An 18,393-nucleotide genomic window follows, 5' to 3' on the forward strand; every position below is an offset into this window, starting at 1 on the left:
TTTTTTTTTCTTAAAGAGGTGCTAACTGATCACAAAATAAGTTGTGGTTACAAAAGGAACATGGAAACTTACCCCACAACTCCAGCAATATAAAAACACCTCGATGTGTGGGAAATGTGCTGCAATTTTAATGACTTCCTATACTGCTATAGTAGCTCGTGATTGGCCATTCGCCTGGGATATGGAAAGCGGCAGATCATTTCCTTAGCATGAATAAACGAGAATAGGGACTTAGTCATTTGGGTTTTCATGTCTGATTTGGAGTACCTGAACCAGGGATCTCTCCTCTGCCTTTGCAAGCATTGTGGTGACTAGTGCTGGTCAGACAAAAGACCTAAAGTTGCTTTGTTAATCACCTCATTTGTTAGGATGCACACTGCATCGCGCAGCCACATACCAGCCCTGAACTGCAAATACAGTCATTCGTGCGCTGTTGTTAATGATTCTTCCCGTTCAGGTGTCCAAAAAGGTGTTTTAACAGATGTTCCTTCCTTTCCCTGCTGGCTAGTTGGATAAATTTGTGGTCTCTGCTTCCTGCTGGGCTTCAGGTCATGTGCAAAATGTTATTATACGGTTAATGTTGTCTGAGACATAAACTATATGACTGGATATGGCAAACCCAAAACAGCGGGTTTAGCCATTGTGATGCATTGCTGAAGCACGTAAACCATATCCCAACATGAAGATTCATGTACATAACTCACAGTGACCCCTTGCATTGGTCTTTCTATGCTGACTGGATCATGACACCATAATTCTATATGCTGCTGTAACTGCCCCATGATTTGATAATACCGAGCAAAGCGCTCTTTCAGTGTGAAAAGACATGACAGGATATCCCAGACCCTAATAATTCTGAAAACATCAAGCAGTGTGGAGTTAATACTTCTCGGGGCCTTGCCATGGGAATTTTCTGGCTGTGGCCCAGACTACAGATAATTAATTATGTCAGTGAAAGGCTCTGGTGGCCTGTTTTCTTCAGAAAAAAGTGACATCATCCATGGAGCTCTCTGGCAATAAAGCAGAACAAAGCTGTGTGGGCAGGAAATAACAGACAGATGTCTTCTAGTGCTCATTTGATCTGTTTCGAAGCTTGCTGTAAGAAGTAATACATTGCTCCGTGCTGCTTCTCCCCAGCTCTGAAATCTTGAGCGTGGACTCTTTTAAACATAAGAGGCCAAATTAATCTCTGAGGTAATTCTTCTGGAGCCAGTTCAGAGGGTTTGTGCAGTGGATGAGCTGGTCTATCATGTGCCTCTCCTCCAGTATTGATTTTAGAAGGACTTTCTGTGTTATCACTGTAAGATAACGTACAACAAAATGAAATACACTGTATAGCTCCAAAGGCTTCATACAAGGCCAGAAAGTTCTGCATGGTGTGAAGAGAGGACAATTCTGTTTCATAACCCCAGAGTCATGAGAGATCACTTGCATTTCTGGATATATTTCACTAAACTTTTGTACAAAAACACCCATGGTCACTTTTCATCACTGAAGTCATCTCTTTACCTCCAAAGTAAATCACATACATAGACCTGAGTCCAGAAATGTTAAAAGAAATTCGTACAAGTGAAGTCCACAGTTTCAAGTATTGAGAAATTAAGCTAAGATGAAAGGCAAGAAAAAAATTTTGCTGTACATAGAGTCTTCCTTGCAAGAAAAACTATGTATACATGGCAATAGCCAGGATTTTGCATGCCTAGAATCACTAAGTGATATGAACAAGGCTACTTCAGATATCTGATATAGGAGAGAAAAATATTTCTTGAGTTTTTTGCCAAAAGGAGCTTTGTATGATGCAATATACAGCAGGGCATCTAACTTCCCAGCTTCAAAGCATGCTTTGTACAGTAAGTACATCTGACCTGGAAGACAAATTGCTACCCAGTCCTTGTATCCCTACATAGGGATAGCTTGAAGAATCAGGCCTTTAACAAAAGTGTCATTCCAGTAGGCAGGGGTAATTTTTATTACTTTCTCTATTCATATTCATAGTATCATGACATAAAATGAAGAAAGTGTACTTTCCTTTTAATTATTTGAATTTCCTCCTAAGGTAAGAAAAGAAGGGAAGTTACTGAGTTTAAACATGGGTTAGTGGATTAGCGTTAAGAAAGTTTTGCAGATGCAGTTTTTCAAGTACGTCTGCCTGAAGATGCTTTCTTCATTAAAGTAAACTAAACAAACACACGATATTCACTCTCTGAGGTCTCTAATGGGGATTTTCAGAGGCAAGACTATTCCTGCCCTGGCAGTGACACAGCATGAGCTTGTCCTGGATAGCACAGAAAGCAGTGTGAGAACATCCTCCTGATCTCCCTCAGAAGGATGCCTTGGTTGTGATGTTTGTTAGCGCTAGGTGAAACATTTGTAAAGTCTACTGGAATTTAGGAAATCAGCCACTGGTAAGATCACAACATTACTTGGAGAACCTATGACCTTATCTAGTTTCTGATGCAGTACAGAGCAGCTGCTGCACTATAAATAACCTGAACTGTGTGAAATGCGAGTAACAACAACACGAGTAGAAGTAAAGGTTCCTGACTGTGGTTTGATAGTTATTACTTGCCATTAATCACTGACAAGAAAAACATGACTTCATAAACATTAAACCTCTATAACTTGGTGCTTTCACTTATGCAGGAATAACAAAGTGTCATGATAATTAGAAAAGAAATAGTCAAAAGCTGGAAATATCAGATCTTCCAAATATTACATAAGTGTATTCCCTGTAAATAATACTCCTCCTCCCAGATTTTCAAAACTTGAAATTGAGAGGATTGTCATCGTTTTATTGAAATATTTATAATGGTCTGAAGTAGTTGTATTTCAGATGGCTCCAAACATGGAGCTGTGAAGGAAATAGTTACTGGTAACAGATTTCAAGAGAGGCATACTGTGAATTTGCGGGAAGGCTACTTACAAATGAAATTCAGGAGAAGAGTTTAGAAGATGTACTGGCAAAGTATCTTGAGTTGGATTTTACTCCCAGCTGACAGTGATTACTTTGACTCCATTCAGCCCATCTTGAATACAACCGAAATTTTTTCCCGATTTACTAGATGCCTTACATGAAACGAGTTTGATCAGCTCAGTCCCATTACCCAGGTGACAACTGGGCTGTGGCAAAAATTCCCCGTTTAGTGGGTGCTGAGTTTTGTTAACAGTCTCATGGGAGAGGCCAAAGACTGTGGGAATGGGGAGAGAGGGCTGTAGTAAATTGGCAGGGCAGGGCACGAGGAGGAAGCACGTCCGAACGCCGAGCTTGTGTAACAGTCTTTCCGTTGACCAAGAATTTGGTTGCTAGGCTGCCGGTCCCCTTTTACAAGCAGCAGAGACATGCTATTGTTTCCTAAATGGTTTCAATTTTATGCAGGGACCTCTTTACATCCTTTCTATATCATTTAAATATTTTACTAAGCACATAGTAAAGCAAGGTTTGGAACTCAGACGCCTGCTCTGCTGAAGCCAGTGAGCAAAAGAAAGCCCTTCTCTTTTATTCTGACAAAAAAAAAGGAGTATTTCAGGGTAACCCTGCAAAGAGTGGCCTCACATCAGCCTTCCAGCTGGGCGGCTAGCATGCACTCGTGAGGGGAGGGAAGCATTGTCTTGGGGATTTCGTATTTCCCAGGTAGAAAGGCAGACCCCACATCTTAAGTAAGGGCACTAATCACTGCATAGTAGAGAGGAGAGAAAGGAGAGCAGGCGAAGCTGTGTGGGACAGCAGTGCTCCATGGCACTTCAGCCCCTCTGTGGATGCACTTGAGATCTCAGGTCACCAGCCTTTAGATTTTGGCAGGTCCAGTAAGCATAAAATGAGGCTTAAATTCAGTTCAATTTTGCAGTTCCTCTATCAGCAGGGACAGCCAAAGGAGTTAACTGAGTACTGTGTCCAGTTCTGGTCCCCACAATTCAACAAAGATGCAGACAGGCTGGAGAAGGTCCAGAGGAGGGCCATGAAGATGATCAAAGGGCTGGAGAACCTGTTCTGTGAGGAAAGACTGAAGGAGTTAGGTGTTTTCTCCTGAGAAGAGAAGGCTGGGGGAGGACCTCATCACAGTATTCCAGTACTTAAAGGGTGGCTACAAAGAAGATGGAGGTTCTCTCTTCACAAGAAGCCACACAGAGAAGATAAGGGGCAATGGGTACAAGTTGAACTGGGAGAGGTTTTGTCTCGACATACGAAAGAAATTTTTTACAGTGAGAACCATCGATCACTGGAACAACCTCCCCATGGATGTGGTAGAGTTCCCATCACTGTAAGTTTTCAAGATGTGATTGAACGTGGTGCTAGATGATCTCATCTAGGCTTCCCTTCTCATGAGCGGTTGGACCAGATGATCTTCTGAGGTCTCTTCCAACCTTCTTCTTCTACGGTTCTATAAGTTTTGTGGACAGAGAGTCTCTAAGCAGGCTTTGCTCCTGGAGAAAATGAGTGTAGAAAAACACCCCTCAACATATCTGGCCTTCTGTGTTTCTTGCCTTGAGAGTATTACTAAGAGGTAAAAGTGGCCTTTTCATTAAATCGTCTTCATTGCTCCTACTGTTTAGAGAATCAGGTACTTGGGGGCACTTTATTAACAGAAAAGTCTATTTATTTTCAAGAACCCACAATCTGAACAAGTATAGATAGAAAGTTAGCTTGGAGTTTTCTGTAGGACAATTTAAGTAACGAAAAAGCAATAAAAGTAAATGTATGTATTTTCTAAATTCTGTATCTTGACTCTAAAGAGCTTCTCTGACTAATTGCAGTCTTCTGAACTTACGTAAATAAGTTTCATTGTGTTAGAAGCTGTTGCAATATGTGGTCTTCTCATGCTTGAATACTCTCTCTCATCAGAGCGTCAATAAAACAAAAATAAGAACTCGAGAGATGGCTTTCCTGTGCCAAACACCATGTTCCTTCTATCAAAACAGCTAACAACTTTCCTCTGGGATTTACATACAAGTTTACTTCCAATTTGAAATCTCTTCCTTGTGTTTATCTCCTAGCTTATAATTTATGCTAAACAGCATTGTGCTTTGAGACAAGGGAGGCACCTACAGTAGATGTCCACTAGTAGAAATGAAACAGCTTGCCAGTATGGTTCCCTCTTCTTAGCTTTGAGCTTCTTGTACCTCTTTCCAGGTGCATGTGTTGAAGTAGCCCAAGTGTTCCTCTACAAGATTATTCTGACTTGTTTTCTGAAAATGGTCTGTATCCTGCAGTTTAGTATAATGATAGTTGTTTACTATACATTGAAAGAGAACATCTCCACATAAGCTTTCTTCTAGTTGTTTCAGTGGAAAATTAGTCATTTGGAGGAAACATGAAATCGTGAGTTACACAGGCCTGCTGTTTCAGCTCCTTCTCTCTACATTTATCCTAAGGAGTTTCAGAGAGACTAACTGGAGTTTGCAAATCCTGAGGCTGATGGGAAGTTAGGATGTCGCCCGGGCCCCTCTCTGACCTAGGTTAGCTGCACTTCAGAATCTTCCTATGCTGGGGCTTGTTGCTGACCAAATGAAAGCAAATTTCTCTCCAGTTTATTATTAGCACGAGGGCCCTTTTTTGGTCCAATGCTTCCTAGCAACCTGAGTGTCTGTTTGTTAGTTTGCTTTTCACAAACTGTTATCATAAATCCATGGAAACAGAGTACTTGGTGAATTAGCCGATACCCTTGAAAAGATAACGATAGGAGCATTGGCCAAGCCCAGAAAAGGCAGAAGGCCCCTTGCCACGCTAACGCGATCCAGATCCCGAGTGTCTGCAGAGCGTGGGGTGCTCAAGAAGGGTTACGTGAGCGGGGAGCTTCCTGCGCCCTGGGGATGGTGCCACCCAGCCTGTCCCCAGGCTGAGTACCCTCCCCATGCAGCGAGGGCTTTTCAGGGCTGACAGCCCTGCCTTGTCCCCTGGAGCTAAGTGTGTCACTGCTTCCTTTTAAAGATGAAGCAATGAATAGGGGTTTCCTTCAAAGGTCTGAACTGAGCTTGGGCACCTTCTTTCCTGCTTGGGGTGCTTGTTCCTCCATTCAGCATCACCTGCTCCTCTGGCTCAGCTCCCTCTGGCTCTCGGGGGACCTAAACCCACAGCTTCCAGAAACCTTTCTTAGCTGACAAGTTATAAGCTGTTTCAGGGACTCTCATTCCCTCCTGCTAAAGTTGCTCCATTTTAATTGTCAATGATTAAAGACTAATCAGGCTGGAAGGAAAGTATGCATGGCAGTGTACAACTGAACAGGGGCTGGGGCACTCGCTGGGAAGAAAAGTGTTCAATCCCTTCATCAGCTATTACTGTATTAAATAGCATTGCAGGGACTGGAGTTCAGCTCTTTGCTCTCCAAAGTCACATTGTTAAACCACCAAGCCCGAGTTGTCTCTGTTTGCTCTGCCTGGCCCTGTCAATGTTTAATTATGCCGTCCGGAGCCTGACAGCTTCAACAGGAGAGAATGAACTCATCCTCCTCACCTCCCAAATAGCCTAGGGGCCGAGGTGTGTCTGTCCCTGAGGAATGGGGTGTGTGGGGCCTGAAGCTTTCTGTGCTCAGGACCAAAATGAATCGAGGTTTCAGCATGCTTGGTTGTGGCCCTTGGTGCACAGGGTAGAAGGGGGCTGCCCCCTCATCCTGCTGTTTTCGGTGCTCCCTTTGCACAGCGCTCTCCCTGAGCACGCCTGTGGCATGGGGCCCCTGCTGCGAGGCACACAGTGGGACACCGATTTTGTTCACGGGGGCAGGACACAGATATGGCCCCAAAACTGTCTCTCCCTAAAAGGGCCTAAGACAACATGTCATAAAATCTGGATATATATAAATCCCCCCAAACTGCCATGCTATCCTTTTAGACTTTTTAAGGGCTTTTTCTTCAATATAGAAGCATTGGCCTCACAGTAACGGAGACACTAAGATAACTGTTATTTTTACAGGGATATAAAAAATGATATATTCTCAAACCTGTCTAAAACTTTCCTAAAATAGCATTTTTCCTGAACTGAGAGTGGCATATTCCCAGGACGTGATGTAGTGAGGTGTACATGCTCTTTTGGCACTCTTTGGGACTAGCCCACATAATTCACCTGCAGTTTTGACATCCATGAGTGATGCACCTTTCCCACACTTGTGCTGAAACAACATTAATACCATTCCAGTCTGTATTTTGTATCTTGCAGACACACGCAAAGCTTTTACTTAAGGTTACAAAATGTTGCAGAGAGTAAGCCCCTACAGCTAACTGTTTATAATTGGGCTAGTTCTCAGTTGGGTGGCATGATCTTTGCCTCAAGTTCATTTTTTGTTTTATTTTCATGTTACTCTGTTTTATTAAAAAAAAAAAATATTAAAGGGTCTTTGCCATTTCCTGAAGTTATTTCCTTGCCCATTTTAAAAGCAGGTGGTTTTGTAGAGCTGTGATGCCTCTGTGGTACTGGGTAAAGATTTAAGATTTGCTACAGGGATAATATGCAGTGCCATTACGAACACTGTGGAAAAGCATGAAGCATTGGTCAGTTCATAAATCCTAAACAGTCATTGCTTACATAGGGGCAGTATTTGTAAGGGATTTTTTCTAAAATATCTGGACTTTTCCTTAGCCCTTAATTTGCTTCCCAAGCTCACATAGGTTGAGTGTCGGAAGGGCAGGCGAGAGAAAAATTGGTGCCCATACTCTTTTGCCCCCCGTCCCTTTGGGTTTGTGGGAGAGATGCTCTTCAGGGAAATCTGGGAGCTCCCTTGTGCCCACTGAAAACTTGCACCTTTTACAGCCCCTGCCTGGATCATGGCCTTATAAACCTGCCTTGAAGGACAAGCAAGTGCCCTGCCCCCATTTTACAGATGGCTTAACAGATGTTGGCAAGTATCATTAGAAACAGAGCTCGGGATTAAGCATTTGTCTGCAGCACAGCCCTAAAACGCCCCTTATTCATAGCCAGGTGGCCTTGCAGAGCAGTCTCATCATGCCCAGATGCCTGCTCGTGCTGCCTGAAACTGGGGGCTCCCACCCAGGGCAGGAGCTGGGACCCGCGCTCCCCTCGGCCACAGGAGCACCACTGCTCCCAGGTACGTCCCCCACTCCAGCGTCAGCAGCCTCCTCTGCTGCCGGGAGGGTTTGCTCAGCCTCTTTGGGTCTGCTGCCAGTTATGACGGTTAGCCAGGGTCTGCAATGTTTCTAGGGTTTTGTTTAAACAAACAAAAGTTAGAAAACTTTATTTTAAAAGTTACTCGAAGAGAATATTTAGTCACAAAGTCAGGTAGGGAATAACGAGGAAATACTTGATTCGAGGCTGTTTGAGAAATATTAATTCAGCCCACTTGTGCTGCCTGTTCTACTCATCTGCTTACCCTGCTCAGGGAACAGCATGGACAGTGCATAAGGTGAAGTATATGAAGACTAATGATGTTCCCTGGCTATAGTTACAACCCAGATAAAAATTCATAGCATTCAAATGTAATGGCAGACAGGAATAGCATAATTAATGCCTACCAGGATGACATTCGGATTGCACAGATCATGTTTACTCTGATGTCTCCCAAAGTTTTTATATTTGCATTGGCAGCCCGGCATTCTTCTAATTTATTTTATTTTTGTGTATGCAGTCCATATGTATGAAATGCCCCCATTTTCCCTGTTTTCCATGTTGGTTAATAGGTTGGCTTATGGTAGCGATTTGCAATGTTACAGGCAAGGGAGGATGTGATCCACATGCTGAAGACAGAGAAAACCAAACCTGAAGTTTTAGAAGCTCATTATGGGTCTGCAGCTCCAGGGAACGTGCTCCGAGTGCTACACAGGGATGCCATCCTCGCCCAAGAAAAATCTATAGGGGAAGACGTCTATGAGAAACCAATTTCAGAGGTAATAACTTCTTGATTTACACCATTATGTCTGTGCAGGGGGAATTCTAACCAGAAGTGAGACTCCACATATTTTGGGTGTGTGCAAAGCACGCAAGATGATAACACAGCATTTGTACAAATGACAAGAAATCGAAGAAAAATTGAATATTCTTGTTCACTCAACTGCAGAATAAATTGTAGGCAAAGTCACTGTGTGTGAACACAAACAATAAAGAGCTTGTATGCTCCTTAGGGCTGGTGCCGTTAAGCGAGAACAAAATCTTTGGGTGTTACATTTCTGTTTTTTAAATTCCTTTCAATTATAGGCTCCAACTTCTACTGCTCACAGCCCTGGTAAGCACTCTTTGATTTTCTTGGCATACTAGAGCACTATCATGTTGGTAGTTAGGAAAAGAAAACCTTCAGAGATTGACTTTGACCATATTTATGGGAACATAAATCCGTAATCATTTTACATCACTTAAGCTCTAGGACTGCAAAGTCAGTTCAGTCCCTAAAGGAGACCTGTAAGCACTTGAACCCTTGCTTTAAAATCTATGCAGTAAATGAATGTAGAGTAGACCTGGGAATGTCTGAGGCCAGCATGAACGCCAAAATAAGCAGCCACTGCTCATGCTTATAGTTTCATAACAGTCCAGAGCATGGAGAAAGAGCATGCAACAATGTACAGCGTAAAATACTGAAGTGCCTGTCCAAATCTTCATAGTTCCTCCTATTAGAACATTTAATTTTTTCACCAGAAATTGTGTCTATCATGGCATATCTTTATTCTGTGTATTCTCATTGAAGCATCTTCTGGAATTTTTTGGATGATAGTAAATAAGAAAAGCAAACATTAGCATGTGGGATCATGCATGAAATACTGTCGAACAAGATTAAAAGAGCTTAGCAGGGCTTTTGTCTAAAGAAGCCGATAATTTGACAGGGACCTCAGTGTAAAACTTTTGTCATGTGTAGGTCTGCAAGGGTTATGTTGGAGCTAAAATAGGATGGTGACAAAATTCCATAAGTGCAAAAGATCTACTCTCAAAGGCTGAACCCAACCTGGCTCCTTTACAAAATGACTGGTTTACTTTTTGACTCCCATGGTCAACTTCTGGAGAGCAAATCGCTGTGGTCCTCCTGCCCTCTTATTTCCCTCAGTTGCCTGAGGCACCCTGTGAAACAGCAACTGCTCGGTGCAGCAGGGACCAAGGAAGGTGCAATTCCCACAGGGTAAGGGCTAGGGTGGGCAGAGCAGGCTCTGCCAGCTGCTGTGCCGGGGTGCAGGCAAGCAGAGAAGCGCCAGGGCTGAGGGCTGCTTCGGCAGGGAGGAGAATGGAGTTTGTCATCTGCTCCTAAGAGACAGTGAAAGGAGCAACATGAATAGCCGTGGTGGCTTGAGAGTGCCCTGGCAACTTTTTAGACACACCTCCCTGGCCTTAGTGTTTGTTTGAATAATAATTGGCATATTAAATTAATAAAAAAACCCCAGAAGACAAAAAAGGTGAAGTGTTTCTAATAAAGAAAGAGAAATTTCTGTCAAAAAACAGGCTGAGGGGGAAACCCTAAGGCTTATAATGAATTGTATTTGGTAATGTAAAACTGAACTTACGCTGAATCTAAATAGTTTAGACTTTCTATCTCATCAGTCTACAGGTACGTTGAAGATGCATAACTCAAATTTCAGCCTTGAGCTTACACCTTACGCTCCACATGTAGGTGTCTAGTCCCCATATAGGTGCATGAACCCAGGCTCCCAGGGTCTGAGGGCATGTGTCCTGCCCTGGCATTTGCTACAGCTTTTGCCGTGTGAAATTAGGAAAGAGTGCACAGCACCTTGCCACAGGGGAAATTCTGCACTGCAACAATATTATTTGTTACCCTAAAACTAAGCGAAGTTCTGTCCTTTGTGTATCTGAGAACCGTGCAAATGTTCATTGGAAACACGCCGTCCAAAGAAATCATTACTTTTACAGGACAGTTACTCTTATTTCTAGTCACTGTTTTATGTAAAGCCCAAGACATAAAATTATAGGACTCACATTTACCAAACACAACATTGTTGGTTAATAAATCAGATGAAGTAAGCAAGGAGAGCCTTAAAACACTCTATTCTCCTTTCCTACAATCCAGCTGGACAGACTTGAAGAAAAGCAGAAAGAGACATATCGGCGCATGCTGGAACAGCTCCTCTTGGCAGAAAAGTGCCATCGCCGCACAGTTTATGAGCTAGAAAATGAGAAACATAAACATACAGATTACATGAACAAGAGCGATGACTTTACCAACCTCTTGGAACAGGAGCGGGAGAGGTGAGTACCTGAGACAGTGCAAAGAGTATCCCCAGTGACCCAGTGCTTGTCAGTTCACCAGTGACATGGTCTGGTATTTTCTGTGTTTAAATGACAGTAAACTCATGTGTAAACCATTTGTAAATGTTGGTTCACTCATGTTATTAGTAAGTACATTACTGTGCAAGTCTAGAGCTGGAGGAATACCATTGAATGTTCCTGTAGCGTGCGCGTGAATTAAGAAACGAATTTGTTTTGCATTACTCATGGCCGTTTTGGGTTCACCTCCTGGTAGCTTTAGATCAGATGTTATTTATGTTGGCTAAGTTTGGAGCTGGCTTGCTTAGCCAAGCACCGCATTTTGTGAAGGACGGGGCACTGTTTGTCACAGCAGGAGGACAAGGCAAGGAAAACCACAACACACATTAGGATACTGGCACACAAGTGGTATGGACTTTGCCATGCCCTTTGCATTTAGGCTTGCAAAGTCATAAATGATTTGCATTATTTTTCATATTTTTGAAGACGCATGCCTCAGGCAAGATCTATGTTCCCCTGGAAGAAAATATTTTCGTGTTTTATAAAACATGCCCAGCCTGCGATGGACTATCTATCTGCAGTGTTTATCTCACAAGCTCATACACTCCAGGTTTTTTTCTTCAAGTGTTTGTCCTCCTTGTGGGAGTAATTTGTTCTCTGAGTCTCTAAGAAAAGAAAGAGCACCTACCTTAGGTGAAGAATGAGCGCTCGGTAACAGCCTCAGTTTTTCAATACGAAATTTTCATGCTCATACCAAACTGCTTGAAATCAATCCACAACTTTTTTTAAAAAAAAAAAGTTCTGAGAAAAATACTTAAGGCAAGTTCAAAGAAGAAATGCTTTTGAGGAAACCACAGTCTGGTGGCAGACATTTACAAAAAGCCAGGAGCTAAATTGTTTAGTGTATTTCCTGAGCTTAGTTCAGCGCCAGCTTTGGCGCATGAGCTTTGGTGGCACATGAGCTACAGTGACCATATTTCCTGGTTTAATAGCTGCTGGTTTTCTGTCTCTCTATTTTTCTGGGTTGATTGGCAAACTTTAAAGGGTGAAAATGCTTCTTCATCTTAGCAATTTGATTCTCTTTGCAGAAAATAAAAAAAAATGTTGTATTTCCAAGTAAGGAGCAATTTCACATCTGATTCTCATAGATGCCATTTTTTCTCTGTGCTGGATATCTGTGTCTGTGTGGACATGCAGGCAACTAAAATGATACAAAAGTGGTATTAAAATAGCATTTACATTTGTCTTTATATTTTATATTCACTTTAATTTGACAATTGTTGACTTATTATTCCAGCTCAGTTTGTGAAGGCCACTAAATAGCCTAAGATTATGACCTGATTTGAACTGACTTCCTTCAATGAACTGATTAAAAAGCTTTCTGTCTCACATTACCACTGCTGAGATATCAAGTCCCATCTCTGTAGACATTTTTTCATACTCTTCCTGCTCTTTCGTGTCTTTTAAACTTCAGTTTTCCCAGGTTCTACAATTTTTGGAGAAACAGCAATAAAAAGAGGAGAATTTGCGTTTGAACTTCTATTGAGAGCAGATCTTTAAGATCAACAAAATCCATCGGCTTTAGTCACCAGTGCCTCTGTACTGGTGGTTGCAGGGGAAAAACTGCAGTGCTGAAGCCCTTTTGGTTTATGTTGAGTGACACAAGAAACCTGATGTTTGCTATTTAATCCATTTTGTTTGTCTAAGGCACTAATGAGAAAATTCGTTTCAAGTTTAGTAGCGACCAAGCAGAGAGAACACGGCATGTAGCTAAACATAGAAAACCAAGCGTGCATTTCCCTCCCTCTTCAGGGTCTTCCTCCCAGATCACTTGCAGAGCAGATTAGCAAAATCAGGATGGGCTGGAAAACACTCATTAGTGTACAGTCTTAAATGATCTCAACTCCTCATCTTTGTTTGCTGAGTGCACATGAAACTGAGGTTGCACCCACATCTTTGTAGGTATTAAAAACTGGAAGTAGTATCATTTGAGGGCTATATTCACGAAGAAAGAGAGGGTGATGAGATGTCTTCTCAGGAAAGCCCCACAGTGGTAATCAGCAATAGATTTTTGTCAAAAAGAAAGAGTTTGCAGTGGAAAGATTAAGTTGCAATAGGTTAAAACATACAAAAAATTCCCATACTCACTTAATCTGCATATTGGGATAGAGAACTGACCTGCCCAAAGGCATTTCTCAGGTTCCTGCATAGGCATTCTTGTTTTATAAGTACCGCTATATATATATATATAATTTGTTTTACTGTGGTGCTTTGAGGCCTGAGGGTTATTTTATTAAGAGCTGAACAGACTTATGGTCTCCACGAAAAAGAAAAGGGACACGGAGGTGAACTTTGCCCGTCGGCTACTCTGCTGCACTCACAGTTATAATGTTAATGAGACAGGGTGAGTTGGAGGAAGAACAGTCCTGTGGGACGGCCATCTCACAGCAGTCTGGTACAATGAGAGCAGTAATAACTTCTGTCCTGGATTTAAGTAATTTCTTTCCTCGCAGTATTTTACCAATCTTTTCTAACCATTGTTGTCCACACCAGTTTTTAGAGGCCACATCTGCTTTTGCTGGCCTGCGAAAGTTTGAACAAGATAAAAAGGGAAATTCTTTAAGAGCAGAAATATGCCTCAGTTCTAATGTATTTCTAGCACTCTCTTAATGTATTTACTTTGGAATATTTTTTTTACATACACTTTCATACATTATCTCTAATCCATCCACAACAATATGATATGAAAGCAAACAGTCCCTATGAGGGACTAATTATTAGGTCAGCCTTGCACAGGAAGGAAGTAACAGGAAAACATTATTTATCAAGAATAATTATGCATGAAAAGTATAAAAAAGAGAAAAATGCACACAGGGATATTCAAAATGTAGACAGCTAGGAGGGGTAAATGGAGAAAGTTGGAGGGCCTGACTGTTGGTGTTGGCTCTGCAACACCAAGTGCAACTAAGCTGTAGAAAGGTTGTGGAAAAGGTTGGCATGTTACAGGAAAAGAGTAGTGACAACTGTTTGCCAGACGGAGATGAAAGAAATCTAGTACTTTTAGTAGAAGGTGCTTCTGCAGACATGGTGGCTGAAGTGCTTTGCAAATTTCCCTATAGTATGCTATAATCATATCTAAAGATGGGAATGTTTTGAAAGTTAGGGATAGTATTTTTTATTTTTACCATTCAACCAAAATTCCCCTTTTCCACGCTTGCGCACCTCAGCTGCTGTTACTGTAACATCAAGTTGCCCTTGGTGATCTCCTGTCCCCGGGAGTGCAAAAGCAGCCATCTTTCTGAAGCCTCCTAATGAGGCTGAGAAATAAGGGGAAGAGATGGAGGCCCCTGGGTCCCCTCAGAGAACTTTGGTGGCAGACAATGGGGTAAGGAGTCTCTGGTCTGGCAGGTGGAGAATGAGGGGTCTGACTGGAGCTTCACTGGCAACGTGGCTTGCAGTGGACACCTGAAGAGCAGCAGACCATGCAGCAGCAGCTGCAATGATAAAATTAGCCCTCCCAGCACAGGCATCTCCTGATCTTCAGCCACGCTTTGGGGACTGAGCTGGCAGCGTGAGCTTGGGCATCGGCTGAGCTGGCTGCCGCTGGACCAGCTATTGGCACTTCCCTACCCCAAAAAGTTCTTGTGTAAAGCGGGCTTAACATGAAGCAGTACTTGGTTGTTGTCTGTTCTGCCTAGTCCCAGCCCTCTTGCCTTCCCCTTTAGGGAACTGGGTAGGGGAAGAAATCTTTTGGATCAATTATAAACTTGTTTATTTGATCAGCAGGGCTTTTTCTTCTGGTGGAAAAGGGGAGAGCTCTGTGTAACCTCAGCACAGCTTTGACCTCTTGATTGACCTAGGAGATGAGGTTTAAAATCCTGACATTTTTAGAGGTGCTAATCTCTGAACAATTTGTCTTGTACTCTTTTAATCCCGTTTGTTGACAGCATGTTTTGCTGCTATTAAAAGCACTGGAAAGCTCCCATTGATTTTAATGGTTTAGAAACAGGCTTGTGGTGAGGACCACTGAGCCAGTCCTGCAGGACGGAGAGGAGAAATAGCTTGAAAGCCTTCAAAAATGGGGGGAGGAAGGAGTTTCTTTCATATGCATGGGACGTGGTTTGCCGAATAGAGGGTGCGATGTGGCAGAAAGGCTTTGTTGGAGCTATTAAGGGAGATCTGTGCAACTGCTTTGTGAATAATTTGATCATTTCCAGCACGATCCCTGAGACTGCTGAGACTTTTACCCCACCGCACTACATGTCAGTAAATAGACACCCAGTACCTAATGTAAGTATTGTCTGTCTGAAAGCATCAATATTATATTTAGTCACATTTTATTTAAAACTTCATTGAAGTGATGAGGATTTTAAATTGGCTCTTGCTTTCCTTGCTGCAACTTCAAATCATTCTTTACAACCACAGTGACAGTGTTCCCAGTGCACTGAAGCATTTCACATTTTCCTCAAAGGCAAGGCTGAGGATTCAGTCTGTACTTCCTAAGCAGTGCCCTGCTAAATCTGGTTTTAGTTAAACCCTCTTTTTGAAGTACATGGCCATAATTAGATCTGCTTAGAGGAGACAGCAGGACTGTGACCCCAGATCTTTCCTCCACAAAGTTTCCTTTCAGTCTTCAAGTAAAATTGCCTCCTCTCTGCCTCCCCCATCGCAGCACCCCCAGCAAGGAATGCACTGGCAAGTCCCTCGGAGGTCTGTGATAATACATTCCTCTCGGCTTCGGTCATCCTGGCACCGAGATGCTCTTGGCTGCTCTGCTGGTGATGTAATTCTGGGCCCGCATCACCTGCAAAGGAAACTGATCTGTGAGCAATAAAGCACACAGCCGTCCTGAAACAAAAATGGGAGTGTTGATGTTAGCAAGTTTTTAAAATCTTTTTTTTCCCCTTTTTGCATTTCTGCTTTTATTACCAAAGGTCCCCTTCTCCCTTTTCCCACGAGACGGCAGCACCAAGCCTTTCATTGGGAAGTGCTTGCCTTTTTGTTTCCCTTTATTTCATGGACCCAAGCAAGTGTAAAGGCTGCAGTGTGACATAGCTTGGAGATTTTGTGTGCGTTACCTTTCCAGTTTGCATTTTCTCTTGATTTTTATGGAGCTTGTAAAATAAAGAAGCTGGCAGGAAGACAGCAGGGCAGAGTATCCATCAGTCAATTACTTGTTTAGAGAACACTGAAGCCAAAAGTATGAAGTGTTCAGGGCTAACAAATCTCTGTGATTTACCAGTTTAAGGCCAAATTCTGTGGTAAGAATAGCCCCATACAGAGATATTGGGGTGAGGTGTATGGTGCAAACATATAGCACAGATTTTGGCCTGTAACTGTGCAATCTGTTGGCGATTCCTTTAAAGTCTGGAAATTGAGTTACTTTACAGAAGGATTTTTGCCATTTTTTTTCTCCAAGAGTTCTTAGCCATATTTGTACTCTGACTTTTTTCTCATATGGTGATTGTTTCTGTGTCCTGGTTTCCAAAGTGTGACCCAAAAAAAAAAGGAAAAGCCAGCCCAATGGGACTGTGGGAATTCACCATTGCCTACAGTAGTTACTCATCTTACCGCACATTACTGGCCGTAGTAGAGCACTGAGTCACTTTCTGTCTACTTTTCAGTAAGTGCAGCTCTAAACTTTTAATCATCTTATAATGTAGAAGACAAAGACAATGGTACAGTTTTTATTCTTTTATTTTAGGTTGAGATGCTATCTGTATGGTTTGGAAACACTGGCTATATTTTCTATCAAATGTAATGTATTCACAGGATCACAGATCACAAATTCTGTGGTAGTCTATTAAAAGAAATCAATGAAAAAAACTGGCAATGACAAATACCATTTCTGCACAGTTAAATAAATTTGATGGTCATCCATTTTGCAGGTCCTGTTTTACAGCTCCAGCTGACTGCAAGGCAGCGAATGCTCAAAATTTATGTTTTAACTAATGAATCTGGTCCCAAGTTCCAACAAAATGGCTACAAAGGTAATTTAAAAACGTGAGAACAAACAGCCACATTGGACTGTGGAGAAACAATATGAAAGTATTGCGAGTCTTACACAATGTGAGGCTTGCCATGAGCTGGGACTAATCCAAATCCATCTCTTCACACTTGGATAGTCCTCAAAACTGTCCAGTCTTTCAGTCACTTCTGGGATTATATAAAATGGCATCATGTGTTGTTTCAGCTATTCTTCCAAAATTATTTCTAAGTAGGCATCAGCTTCACAGCCCTTGAGAGAGAATTATTATACAAAACTATATGTAGTTCATTATTCCTAGCAAGTTTGCTTGCTAAAATCATCAATTCAAATGCTCCCAGGGTCAGACGGGGGGAAAAAATGACTTCATTCAAAATCTACTCACGAACCCAAACTCTGTCCAGGGTGCAATAGGTAATAATTTTAACATTTAAAGGGCCTTTGGCATGTTTCAGAGTTATTATACTACTGAAATAAATATCAGTTCACAGCTCTACTGAGGCCATCTTTTTAAGTTGTCATTTTTTTAGGCAAAGAAAACAAGAACTGAATCAGGGTCATGTAGGGAAAATTGCTTCCTCATTCAGAAAGATTAGAAACAGGTTTCAGTTGAAGTGCCAGGTTTCAGTGAATTTCTAAAAAAATTAGATAGATGCCACTTATTTACAAGTATAAATATATGCTAATAGGCACTCAAGCTTGAATATGTTGCATATTTGCTTTATGTTTAAATGGAAGTTTACCTGTGCAGAGATATGGAGACTGATTAGCGAAGTATATGACTGACTTACTATTTTGATGAATGCCCTACAAATATTCAAGACCTGTTCTACATGGTCAGATAACTTCCACTAAGTTGTGTGAAGAACCTCAAGATGTCATCTGACTTGTGGGGTTATTCTGACTCAGTGAGCCTATATAGAAGCTTTCCTAACCCTAAACAGATGTAATGCTTTTTCCATCTTCTTTCCCAAAAAGGGTGCTAAGTTGTGCATCCCTTCTCATTCCTGCAGTATCTCCACCAGCAGTGGAGGATACCAATAATGAATTTTATATTTATTTGCACCATTTCAGTTTTCATTTCTTTTTAAGGCTTATATGTGGGAAAATTTTAAGGCAGAAGAAAAAACCCAGGGGGTGCAAAAATCCAAACCAAATGTTCTTGTGATATTTGCCAAAGCTTGTGCAAATGTGAGGGGGAAGAAATGCAGAACACAAAATCTATAATTCAGTGCATATTTGTAAAGCATCTGTGATTATAATA

The 18,393-nt window shown here is 41.9% G+C and overlaps 1 protein-coding gene across 2 annotated transcripts in view; it reads left to right on the top strand.

Annotated features, from left to right (window-relative positions):
* The window catches only part of FILIP1 (filamin A interacting protein 1), a 115,709-nt gene that overhangs the window by 59,914 nt on the left and 37,402 nt on the right, over nt 1–18,393 (top strand). For both annotated transcript variants that reach the window (XM_082306326.1, XM_082306327.1), the window contains exons 3-4: nt 8,656–8,829; nt 10,947–11,125. In XM_082306326.1, the coding sequence (XP_082162452.1) occupies nt 8,656–8,829; nt 10,947–11,125 (353 nt within the window). The remainder of the gene's footprint in view (nt 1–8,655; nt 8,830–10,946; nt 11,126–18,393) is intronic.

This window comes from Platalea leucorodia (genome assembly GCF_965183815.1).
Source record: "Platalea leucorodia genome assembly, chromosome: 3".
NCBI lineage: Eukaryota > Metazoa > Chordata > Aves > Pelecaniformes > Threskiornithidae > Platalea > Platalea leucorodia.